Source organism: Orbicella franksi, chromosome 8 (genome assembly GCF_964199315.1).
Source record: "Orbicella franksi chromosome 8, jaOrbFran1.1, whole genome shotgun sequence".
In the NCBI taxonomy this organism is placed as follows: Eukaryota; Metazoa; Cnidaria; class Anthozoa; order Scleractinia; family Merulinidae; genus Orbicella; species Orbicella franksi.
Genome location: NC_138152.1, coordinates 2,540,041 through 2,553,299, shown reverse-complemented (window position 1 = coordinate 2,553,299; position 13,259 = coordinate 2,540,041). Strand labels below are relative to the sequence as shown.

Sequence of the window (13,259 nt, the reverse complement as noted above, 5' to 3'; positions counted from 1 at the left end):
GAATATTACAGCGCATCGACAGATTGAGTGACAGTTACTAAAGACTACAAGTTGCTAATCTGCGGCCTAAAGATTACAGCAGAGTCTATGTGCGCTTTGTGATTTTAATTTTATTTATCGTTTCATTTCTTCATTTCTTTATTTCTTTATTTCTTTATTTCTTTATTTCTTTATTTCTTTATTTCTTTATTTCTTTATTTCTTTATTTCTTTATTTCTTTATTTCTTTATTTCTTTATTTCTTTATTTCTTTATTTCTTTATTTATTTACATATGTATTCATATTTTTTTTTGCCTTTAAGAAACAATTGTTTGCTCAAAGAGTAACAATGACAGCTGCTCAAAATACAAGCGTGCCATTGGGGCAAAACGCTGGCAGACGTTTCCAATAGTTATACCCAAGTTCAAACTACGCAAAGTAATTCAGTATCTCAAGAACTACCTAGCCCTGCGCAATAAAATGGGATGTGGGAAGGAGAGGCTGCATTCAGCATTTGAGAAGATAAGGAAAACCTCCTTCAAAATACGCCGAAAAGTTTGCACCCGAAGCCCATCAGGTATCAAAAATGTCGTTTTCAAGGTTACGGGATGTTCCTGCGAATCGCCTCCGACAATCGGAAGTAAGTTACCATTCGTTTTACTTTTTGGGGGTAGATATCAATGCCATAAATGTAATTAGAGATACAAAGTCGCTTACCTACATGTAGTTCATAGGCTTCAATAATTATTTCGCCGTGCTTAATTGGTTTCAAGTCCTAGCTCGTAGACTTAGCGAAAAAGTGTCTGGTCCGTTCATTTCGGGTACCTCACCGAAATGAATTGACCGTGATTACCTGGAAAATAACGATACAGGAATTAGGCAACGATGTCACCTCATTGCCTAGTTCCTGTAAAGCTTTGTCCCAGACCTTCACGGTCAATTGATTTGGGTGACGCATCCGAGACGAACGGCTCGAAATAGGCCCCACTTTTTGCCTCGGACCGAGGCGAAATACATCAGGCCTAGGAACTAGGCAAGTCACGTCACTGGTGTGTCGACCCTAGCATGAAGATCACTTCACTTCACCAGAAATTTCCTCATAGTCCATAAACTTACTGTTTGATTTTTGCAGCAATCCTCGTTGGTACAAGGGAACGACAGTACCTGGTGAGAATTTAACTTTATAATGTTTGACAGTTTTTGTTGTTTTCAAAGGAGCAAAAAACCCTTAACGGGCTTTCCACATTTTACTTTTTACTAACTTCTAGGCTGAAGATGATGGCGCACCACCTTCTCCCCCCAGAGAATGGTGCGAATTTTCTCTTCAAAATAATATAATAAAATAATATAATAATAGAATTCCCACTTTGGACAATAAAATGAGAGCTTTCTTTTACTCGTGTCTAATAATACTAATACTAATAATAATAATAATAATAATAATAATAATTTATTTAACTGTAAAAATTCTTAAGACAATATATATGTCAAACGAATTACAAATTACACTCATTCTTTACAACCCTTATAAATTTGTCTATTGTCATTTATAATAATAATAATAATAACAGTAATAGTAATAGTAATAGTAATAGTAACAATAATAATAATAGTAATAATAATAGTAATAATAATAATGATAATAATAAATTCATTCTTGTTTTAGACGGATATATTTTGCCCTTTGCTGGACGAAATAGACTTTGGACAGAAAGACGCCCCACAGGTAGTCTAATCGTAAGGAGTACAAAATTTATAGACTTAAATCTCAATTGTTTTCCATCACCTCAACTCAAATCCTGAGCGGGATGTGGGTGTTGCCCAAGACTACGCTAGCTATGTTGTAAAAGTCTCACCACTGTCTTACACCGCGTTTCTGTGGATGTCATGAAGTAATTATACCACGAGATATGTTGTTATCATCTCATACCCTTCACTTTAGAGAATACATTTTCGGAGTTACTATGAACACTCATTATTGGTTAACTAGTATTTTTCTACTCATTCAACTTCCAACGCTTTGTACAATAACCAACTGAAGATGACTTTAGGTTCTGTCGAAGCATGTCTTTGAAACCGAAAGGTTTTGTCGTTTTCTTTAAATTCTTGACTTGCCTGCTATTATCACGACCCATTGGTTAAAAATTCTCTAAGGTACGGAGTACAGGCGGAGAGGGAGATGGACGGAAATCAAACCAATTTTTATTTTGTTATTTGAAAGTTTCCGGCCTATTACCCCCTGGAGGTTATAGACAAAAACGAAAGTGAAGTATTTTTAAGTTACTAAATTAACCTTCTCATCTTAAACCTCAATATAGCGCGCAGTGTCTGCGTTTAACGCCGCCGTAAAGGAGTTCACAAGCAAACCTAACAATGTTGAACGACCGAGCAGAAAACGTGACGAAAATAAAGATGACATATTTTTCTCCATGAGTGCCTTCGAGGACTTTTTTATCAGGTTCGCGGAAGAAGAACTCAATGACACAAGTCCTAAATTCACACACCAGAGCAACCAACTTGGTAAGTCAAGTTTTTGGTTTGCGTGGGAATTTTTGTAGAAGGACATGAGATTTTCCACCAGGTGTTTCAAGTTGAAGTTATAGTATTACTGTTACACGCAAATTCAAGTTACCAGGGTCAAAAGGGGGGACGCAGGGGGCGCGAGGGAGGGAGAGAGGGAGGGAAAAAAGGAGGAAAAGGAGGAAGAAGAGAGAGAGAGAGAGAGAGAGAGAGAGAGAGAGAGAGAGAGAGAGAGAGAGAGAGAGAGAGAGAGAGAGTGCGCAGGAGGGAGAGGAGGAGGAAGAGGAGGAGGGGGCAGGAAAGTCATTCTTGACCTCTATTAATACCCGTTTGACACCACTCCGTAGCCTCTGGGTCAGGCCTCCATGCTCTACTTCATGTTCTCCGAGAGCGTTTGACTATCACGTTGCCTTCTGCCTTGCAGATTTTCGCGTTCGACGCATTTTAATGCACCAGCGCAGTGAGAGTGAGTTTCTTCTCAATGGAACTAAAGGAAATTACATCAAGATCCCATCGAGAAACTTATACAACGGTTGGTACAGAATATTGAAAATTTTCCACTATCAAGGACATAAAAGCTCCTCTTCAAAGTGTAAGGACTGGAGACTGGAATATTGAACGTCAATCCTCACAACAGATGATATTTTTGTGACATTTACTGCACACACTTTCCTGAAACTGAGCATGCCATGTTCGATTTTTCATTTTTAAAAAAGGCGTATTTTACTTGAATCAAGTCAAGCAATCAATTCTACAATCGAATTATCTGCAACGGATTATCTGTTTTACAACTGAAGTTCGAAAAAAGCATTGCTATCCTTTCAAAGACACGTTGCTGTTCTTCCGTCCCTACCCAATACCATGTTGAAACTCAGGAGAAATTGCAGGTACTAGTTTTCAACATTGTATGTTGGGTAGGGGGCGGGACTTGGCAGATGACTGGGTTTTATTCGCGTCTGGCGTGTGTGCAAAGGCGCCAAAATGCAAATTTGTCCCAAGACTTTTGTCCATGATTGAACCTATATCTTACAGTCTAAAATGTCATGAAATACCTACATGTATTCATAGCATATTCTGAATAGTGAAAGAGATGCATAGAAACCAGCAACGACAATTAATATTTAAAACTAAAGATTGAAATGGTTTATGCTTGGTTGCTTTGTTCTTGCTCTTTTGTTAGGCTCTGTGGTGCTTGGTGTCACGTACAACAACATCCATGACCTGCTTACATCAAACCATTCAGCTGGCAGCAATAAAACAAACCAGACTAGGTGTGTGTATAGCTAGACTAACGGGGGTGGGAAAAAGGAGGTGGAGGGAGGGGTCGGGAGGTTACAAACCTTCAAAGTCCCTGGTCTTAATAGGATCGGGTTCAGAAGTCTCCCTTCCCTGATCGTAAAGGAGCTGAATTGTTCAATGTAAGTCAATTAACGCGTCTCGCTTTTATTCGTTTGATTGGCTCTTTCAGGTGGCTCAATACCATAATAATGTCAGCCGTAATATACCCTTGGCCAGGAGTATTACTGGAGAACGTCACGTTAGTTTTCGAGAGCATTGAGGTAGAAAAAGTGTGTTTGTTCATCATTGTGTTGTATCTTCTGATACGTATTCATAAGCTGTCTTCAGATTTTTAATATTTACGCCTATTCAGACATTTAGGCCTGCAAAGCATTGTAATTCTGAGAAGACCATTAAAAAAGCCCTTCAGAATCAAAATAAGTTGATGGTTGATGTTAAGAATTTTATGTAGTTTGTATTGTGATCGTCCCCAATTTACCTCGCCTTTATATTCTTTCCTAAAGATTTGATTAACTGGGTCTTCTACCTGTTTTCATTTCTGTTGGTTTAATTCTTCAGCTACCGTCAAAGTGCATATCGTTGATATTTTCAGACCGGCTGACTGACACTTTATTAATTTTTTGTTAATTTTTATTTTTCCTTCCATTTATTTGATCGTATTTTTTTTCTCCACAAAAAGAACTTCAACTGCACAAAATGCACAAATAAGAATTTCATCAACGTGTTTGTTTTTAGGCGGCGGGAAAAAATAGAGAATGTGTGTTTTGGAACTTCTCAGAGGAAAAGTAAGTAACTGATTCCACTCAGTCTCCATTTATACACAATCCTAACTGTGTTTAGCCTCACAGATACAAGCATTTTCATTCCTCCGCCTTGGAAAGAAATGGGAACCCCCTCCCCCCTCTTCCTTGGAAATTTCAAAGTTATTTTGCTTTAATGGATAACCCGGTGCTTCCTCTACAAAATAAGATATTTTTTGTGTTGCTTTTAGCGTTTTATGACGTAATTTGAGGTAATAACATCCACCATTTTGGATTTCAGGGTTTTCTCACAAGGATAAAAGTTACGTAAATTGATGAAAATAAAACTCAAAGTGATCACAGAACATAAAAAAAGTACTAATTCGGCAATGCTACTCAAAAATGAAAAAGCAAAACAAAACAAAAACAAAAACAAAACAAAAGAAAATTAAATCTGGTAAAACAGACGCAATTTGGCTTGACAGCTTCAAAGTTAATAATGGTGTCAAATGACGTTCATATAAAGCAAATTACCACGAGGGATGAACGAGTAACTACTGAAAGGCTGGGCATCAAAGAGAAGATCTCCTTGTGATATCCACCCTGCTTCTCTCCCCCTCCCCCGCTTTTTATCCTCCAGGAATAAATAAAACACCCCGGGAAAGAGGGGGGATGCTGGTTAGTGCCGCACAAGTCAAGTCAAACAAGTCTATTTAATATGGTCATATTTGATATAACGTCAACTTGTAAAAATGCTGTGTTCGATCTGTACAATCAAAGTTTAAGAAATAAGAATTAGCACATATAATCGTGGTAATCTAGAAATATAGTCGAAATTTTCCAGTTTGAAAGTGAAAGTGTTAACACTTTTTTCTTTAGTCCCGAGGGCTGGTCAGGGCGAGGATGCCAAACGAGGATAATAAACAGCTCCCTAACAGAATGTCTTTGTAATCACTTGACACACTTTGCTGTCCTCATGGATTATGCCGACAGCGACGACAGCGGCGACAGTGGGGTAAGCTTCATTTCTTTTTGAGAAATTGAAAGTGAGTGTGATGTGGTCTGTCCTTCATGAAAAGTGCATAATTAGGGCTATGAAAACTGACAATTTGAGAGTTAAAGAACGTTAAAAAGCTCCCAGCTCGAATTTTTTGGATTGTACTAAGGAAAGTCTACGATGGTTTTCCTCGCCAAGTATGACGTGACAAATCCACGGAGGTCACTCGTAAATAATAAAAAAGAATCAGTTGTGATTACTGAAAAAAATTCACGCATTTAAACATTTGGTTTGTTGCAAAAAGCTGTCAGTAGCTAGGCACTACAAAACAGTCACACTACAGGGAAATGTTTCCCTGACAGTTGTTTTGAATTGGTATTACATCATTGGATCCCGTTTTATGAAAGGTGAACGTCTGGCTCCGCTAGCCCCTATGGTTATTCCAGGCAGCTAGTACTCAAATTTTTACTTTTAATATTTTCATTGAAATTGTGATTTAGTTCGTCTTTTCAAATTTGATTAAAATGTATTCTTCATGAATAGAATTCTAATGAACTTTTAGGGCTCAACCAAGCCACCGACAGAAGACGACAAAATCCTGACCGTTCTCACACGTGTAGGAATGTCCTTATCTCTAACAGGAGTTGTTCTCACTGTAATCAGCTATCTCCTGCTCACGTACGTAGTCTTTATACTTTCTACTTTAGTCTCCGTCCACCCTACGCCGGACCAATTTCAAATTCCAAAACGCAGCTTTATTTCTACGGTTAGGCCTACCGTCCACACTAATCCGTTATGAAAACGGCGCTTTTCGAAAACGCTATTCAAACCGGAGGAATTTGAAAATGCCGGCTTTGCGCTCTGGTGTGGACGGAAAACATTTTGGAAGGGGAGCATGTGATTCCTCTAGCCTGCTCAATTTTTTCTCAGTTGATGGGTTTTCAGATTTCTCCGGTAAAGTGTGGACAGGGCAATGATAAAAGGCGCAGTGACCTAACTCCAGGCGCGGAGCTCATGATAAAGTATCGCGGGGTTCCTTGTGTTTTGTTCTTGAACAAGAAACCTCACGTTCAAAGTCCTTCTTTCTCTCTGGGTGTGCTAAGAACAATACATGCAATATAGCTACCGGTGAGGCCACTATTCAAAATCTCCACCATGGTCTTGGCACCTTGAAGCCACAAACTTATACGGGAACAAAATATTCACCTGTCTAATTTTCTTGATTTCCGTCTTTCTTAAGGTGAATTGCTTATTTGCCTCATTTGTTTGTCTGTTTTTTTTTTTGTTTTTTTTTTCAATTTATCTACCTGGGATCTGGCAGTGACCGGCACACACCTCTGTCCCACATCCGGGTGAGCCTCGCCACTGCTATTGGAGCAGGACATGTCATCTTCCTTGCCGGAATTGATGCTGCAGAAAACAAGGTGAGAACAGCTAGTTATTCAAAATTACCGTGAATTTTGTCTTTTGCCTTTTTGAACTACTCTTACCTGTCATTCTGTTGTGCAGGATGCCTGTGTTGCCGTGGCAGCCCTTCTGCAGTATTTTCTGATGGCAGCTTTCTGCTGGATGTTCGTCGAAGGAATCTACCTTTACTTGTTTGTTGTCAAGGTCTACAACATCGTGGACAAAATGCGGGTATATCAAGCGATTTCCTGGGGTAAGGGCAATCAGCAAAACACTGTGCCTTATTATAAGTGATTTCCAGCAGCTCCTGTGATAACAGGCAATAGCAGCCACTGTTTTGTTCACTATCCGGTCTAATGGATGAACATTGTCAAGGGAAAACAGTGTAGGAGCAATGAAAGTACACATTAAGCAGGTGCAACAGAAGTGCACCCTTCTATAGGACAACAAATTAAAGGTTCCCAATACATGGGCCTAAAAGATGGTTAATTAGGAAGAAAATCAATGTACACAGTTTTAAACCCACCAATAATAACAAAAGAGAGTTTTAGTACAAGGTACATGGCATCAACTAGAATTGCCCAGGACAGAATTAGTTTGGTCACTCAATCAATCAATCAATCAATCAATCAATCAATCAATCAATCAATCAATCAATCTATCAATCTATCAATCAATCAATTTTTATGTACACTATTTACAGAATTTTAAAATTTATATCAGTATTACAAAATAAATATGAGAAACGAAACAAATATTACATACCGTAAATCCTCGAATTAGCGCCTGGGACGCTTATTTCAAACTTAGAAGAAAATGAAGGGGGAGGGCGCTAATTCGAGGATTTACGGTATAGTTATGGAGGAAATAACAAAAAATGTGTGGTAACCCGAGTGGCCTTGGCTTTCCAGCTGGTTACCACCATGTTAAAGTAGATGCGGAGAGCAAAACTACATTACTGAAAATACATTACTGAAAATACATTACTGAAAATACATTACTGAAAATACATTACGGAAATACATTACGGAAATACAAGAAATACACCTGCTATTATTAATTATAGGTGCATATTAAGTATTTATGAGGTGCTGCTTACAATGCTTTTTAAAGGAATTATATCGTAAGTTTTTTAAATTAAGAGGTCTGAGAGGTCTGTTTCAAAACTCCGCACTAAGTTAGAACTAACTATAGCCCAGATTTCTTGTTTTACATTATCTGCGGTTTCAGGTCAAAGTCTTGAAATCACATCACGATTAAAGAAATGAAACTGAAGCATATTAAAAAATATATTTTTGTTCTTATTTTAGGACTTCCTGCCGTTATCGTAGCCTTATCGTTGGGCATTGCTGCAGGAAAAGATGGAATCCAGAGTTTCGTCGGCGATAAGTAGTAAGAACTTCTTGATTTTTCTTTTTTGATTCAGATAGGGGGAAGGAGGGATTAATTAGTTCCCCAAGGACTTACGCCCCAGAGGAATTTGAAAACAGAGGTTTAATTTCATTCTCAGGAAAACGCATCAAATGCATGTTTTCCGTCCACCCTATGCCGGAGGAATTCAAAAACGCAACAATAACCGGTTATTTTGGATTTGGGTTTGAGGAAAAATCGAGCAGAGAAATCACATTGTTATCGTAAAGCCATCGTTTTCGAAAAGCTCCGTGTTCAAAATGTGTTCCGTCCTCTCTAACACGCAAAGCCGGCGTTTTCAAATTCTTCCGGTTTGCAGAGCGTTTTCGCCGGAAAAGCTCCGTTTTCGTAATGGATTAGTGTGGACGGTAGACAGCAACCGTAGAAGTAAAGCTCCGTTTTCAAATTTATTCGCCGTTTTATGAACGGGGCCATAAATGTTAAGCACATATAAGAAATTTCCAGGAAATTTCTTTTGACAATTAAAACTACATCGTTTTCGTCCTTTAGATCACCCTTGTTTTTGCGTTTCTCTTCAGTCCTTCATTGTAATGTTTATTAATAACGTTTTTCTTATCTTATCTCTAAGCTGTTGGTTATCTTCCACTAACAATCTGATCTGGATATTTATCGCATTTGTTGGGCTCGTCGAACTTGTAAGTGAACGAAGATTTAATTCTCTGGAATCTGAATTTAGAGTCTCAAATACTTTCCATCTATCCATGCAAAGATCTCAGTATGTGACTGTCGTTAGATCCGAGATAGCTTTAGCCATCTCGTACCGAACGCGCGCTCTTCGAATACTTGTTTTATTAAAAAGCGGAAAAAACAAAAATTCGTAATAGTGATAAGCAAGTTAAGATACAAAGATCTTCTGTGAAGGGGGTTAAGAGCCATCTCAAACTTTAAAAATGTTTGTAAAACTTTACAAAAAGTTGTGTCCTATTGAGATACAATTCCACAATTCAAAATAGGGCTCACTGAGTACGTCTACGTTTTATTGGAGTATTAGCACTTAACGCTATGGTTAAAAGCAAATTCTACATACGAGCCAAGTGGCCCACCAGGCCGGAGCTTATCCCGGTTTCCGTATTTCTTCTGTCGGTTTTGGAAAGAGCTGAAAACTGTTGTTAACCACCATGGTCTGTCTGTGATAGGGTTAAATCTTCCTTTATTATACACTTGGTTGTTGGGAGCCTTAAAAGGCCTTGGAGACTAATACAAATCGTTACCATCTTAGAGAGTTAAAAGGGTAACACCAGTCCAAAACATTAGTGAAAAAATAAATTTTTGTAAAATGGCATTGAGATTATTTGCTCCCATTTTTTGAAGCTTAACACCTTTATCCTGGTGCGAGTTATCAAGGAGATGATGACAATGCAACACGCCAAGGAAAACCAGTCTGAGCAGATCAGGTGCGATTTCGAAGCCAACTCCTCTATAGAGCAGATCAAAAAGACGGATTGGGCTAACGCGTTTTTATCCTTGTTGCCACCCAATTCAGATCATGTGATGATTCATTTGAGAGTACAAGTGTTCAGTTTGTCACGTGTAACTGAGTGCACGAGGGCATGTGCAAACAGAACAATTGTAACCTCCAAAATGAATCATCACATGATCTGAATTGGGTGAAAACAAGCTAGGATGTTAACACGTTAGCCGAATCCGTGTATTCGCCATTTCCACATTCCCCCATAATACACCTCCCAAAATTTTGCATAAGCATTGTTTTCAGTTTCTCTTGGGACGACTGTAATACCCAGAAGAAATGGGAAACAAAGGTTATCCAGAATTTTGGGGGGTAACAGGGTGTATTATGAGGGATGTGGAAATGGCGAAATAATTGAGACAAACCGTAAGAGACATGACGAGAATTGGAAACATGATGACCTACTTTCATTCAGTTCATGGGTACCTACTCAAAATTTCACGAGAGTGGACATGTAGGCTCGATTTGCGCCGCTCTCTCGCCGTGTCTGGTCTACGTTCCTCCCCGAGAGGAGCGCGGGCTCCTTTCTCGAATAGCGGCAGGAGCCATAATCGGGGACGGAGACCGTAAGCGCGCGCCATTTCAAGTATTGGGGTTGTCCCCATGATATGGGACAATAATTCTATTTTTAGAACAAATTGCGCCATCACCTGCGGCACACGCGCGCGCATGCTGCGAGGATTTTTGCGGATGTCGCGCGGGGGAAAAGGCGTCCGAAATTCCCGAAATGTTTCATGTTTTTGCCCCACAACTCAACGCGTTTACGTCTGTTGGAGTTTTGCTTAAGTATTTTCGTAGTAAGCTGCTCCAGTTTGAGTGAAGTAAGACAGTGTCGAATTTAGGTATGTTCCGCTGTAATCTTATATATATCGCTGACCAAGTTGTGTTCCGACTGATGCTTCTTTTACATGAGCTGTACATTACTCCACTTTAAATTTTACATATGTTGAAGATTAACAGCTTTTCCATAACACAGCAAAAAACTAGCTGGATATATGTAGATATAGCACAGCTTCAGGACTTCATAGTTTCATAGCTCCTCTTGCCACACGCTTGCGAGGAATTTGTCAGTCTATCGCGACCGAAAAGTAAAACAAAATAATTGCTAGTTTGAGTTTCGCTTGAATTGTAAGCAACGCTTGATGTTTCATCGAGGCTTAATAACTTTACATCCGTAGATACTGCTCAGTTTTATTCGTGTAAAAATTCAGTAAATTCTCTGTTGTCGATGAATGAGAGCGCCCGCCGATGCGTGTTTTGTACAGTCAGTAAACATGACAAATTGTACTTCCGCCGCACTTTCGTGTGAAAGCGTACATCGAACTCAAACAATAACTCTATAGTTTTTAAATATGTTTAAGATTGATAAATGTTTGAGAACATATTAAAAGCTAAGCTGAAAATATGTGAATAAAGCAGAAACAATCAGCAAAGTTACGATGACGCTTTCTTTAATCAACTTGGAATAACGATTTCGATTTTGTTGATCGAGTTATAAAAACTCCTTGTCTATTTTCATTTTCGCAGTGTAAAACTTCACTATGCTTATGTTGAAGAAACACACATGTTGTTAGTAGCCTTTTTTACATTCGTGAAATTTGTTGCAGCATCTCAGCACAAAAGATAACGAAAGAAATCTTTGTCAAGATTTGTTGACAATTGAAGACACCAACTCGGACTTGAAAGTGCACGAGCTGCACTATGCAAATGAGCTAATTGTACGCGTCAGACTTTCCTTTCAAAAACCTTTGCAAACTCACCAAACAAGCAGAGATAATAAGAAACCATCAAAACAGGTTTTGGTTATGATTAAACATTCTCTGAGAAACTCACAAATTAACTTGATACCAGAGTAGAGAGTTTTCTTGCTATATTCTTAAGCATACGCGTGAGCTTACAACTAGCGTGAGCAGATCTTGTTATTCATTCCCAGCGCGAGATTGAAGTCTTGTTTTTCGACCCTGAAAAACCCACCTTTTCCGTTAGCTCAGAGCATTAAACTACATATAAGCGCCCTCGTTCGTATTCCCTGCCTTATTCCCTGCCATCGCTGTGAAAAATACGCAAGAGAATCTCTCAACTCTCACCATTTGATCACGCAACGTGACAACATCCACGCGAGAGCCCCTGACATGTGCGTGAATACGCGCGGATATATGACGTCAGGATGGCGCAATTTGTTCTAAAAATAGAAAAATTGTCCCATATCATAGGTGCGCGCGAATCCCGAGACTTACGGTCTCCGTCCCCGATTATGGCTCCTGATAGCGGCTGATAATCGAGCCTAGTAGATATGTCACTGAGAAGAATCTTTGACACGAGTAGATCACAAGAAGAAAAGGACGTGTTATTATTTAGAGCGACAAAATAATCATTTGCCAGAAAAATGTCGATCTTCCTTAGAAATTGCCAATACTACTTTAGCTGCCTACTACTTCCTTATGCTGACTACTTAGACAAAAAGACAAAAAAAAGCAAACTTCTTGAAATAAGAAGCTGTACCGATCGAGATATTTTTCAGTTGTTCTCAATAAGTATATAATTCTTTCTGTGGTTTTCTTGCAGACTTGGCATCAAAGCATTCGTGGTGTTGGTTCCCTTGTTGGGTGTCACGTGGCTGTTTGGTTTTCTGTCGCCATTACACGTCGCTTTCACCTACATATTTGTAATCCTGAACTCCACTCAGGTACAGTGCTTTACAAGACAGTGTAAAATTGTATTTAATCTCGATAATTGTTTTGGTTAACATTATCTTTATATTTCAATAATTTCACAGGGATTCTTCATTTTCGTTTTTCATTGCCTGAGAAATAACGATGTAAGTAAGTAGATAAATGTTTGAAGGGGGCTTTAAAACTTGTATAGAATCTCCCTCATCGACAACAGGCATTGTCAAACAGCTGGGTTCGGTGTGACAGCAATGAAGACAATATATAATCAACTCGCCAAAGGTACTTTAACAACCCCCCCCCCCCCCTGCCCACCCTCCTCACAAATGCTTCCGGAATACAGGACAATATGGGTGCTTACCATTTACAGAAACCATCCGGTTGGAAATTTCAGGCAAAAACATTAAACAGTTGAATGCCACGTTGCGAGAGAAGGAATCGCTATAAAGTATATCCACATCAGTTAGAGAGACTTAAAAGAGCAGAAAAATAGCATTACCTCAAATCACAGCCCATATTTGCAGAAGCTTCCCAAACGGAATGGCGCGAACCATTTGATTTTCCAACTGGAATTTCCGGTTTTCCCATGTAAATGGTACGTACCCTATATAATTGATTAGCCAAAGGTGGATTAAGAGACTCTCCCTCCTCAAAATGCTCTCAGAATACAGGACATAAGATCTCAAAAAGCCTGACAGTTTTTTTGTTTTCCGAGGGAGTTGATCCCTCACCCATAACGTATCGTGCCA

The 13,259-nt window shown here is 39.0% G+C and overlaps 1 protein-coding gene across 2 annotated transcripts; it reads left to right on the top strand.

Annotated features, from left to right (window-relative positions):
* Positions 1–468: 468 nt before the first annotated feature.
* Positions 469–12,806, top strand: LOC145496205 (adhesion G-protein coupled receptor D1-like). 2 transcript variants are annotated; one of them, XM_081475871.1, is made up of 17 exons: positions 469–619; positions 1,112–1,146; positions 1,646–1,705; positions 2,298–2,499; positions 2,924–3,031; positions 3,680–3,770; positions 3,968–4,058; positions 4,534–4,583; positions 5,418–5,553; positions 6,098–6,213; positions 6,857–6,959; positions 7,045–7,195; positions 8,253–8,334; positions 8,942–9,008; positions 9,685–9,767; positions 12,407–12,527; positions 12,618–12,806. In XM_081475871.1, exons 4-17 carry the CDS (start codon positions 2,409–2,411, stop codon positions 12,669–12,671), a joined length of 1,344 nt encoding a protein of 447 aa, XP_081331997.1. In that variant the 5' UTR covers positions 469–619; positions 1,112–1,146; positions 1,646–1,705; positions 2,298–2,408; the 3' UTR covers positions 12,672–12,806. The 2 variants fall into 2 exon arrangements, with proteins under 2 accessions (XP_081331997.1, XP_081331996.1); XM_081475870.1 differs by having other exon boundaries at positions 12,407–12,806.
* The last annotated feature ends 453 nt before the right edge of the window (positions 12,807–13,259 follow it).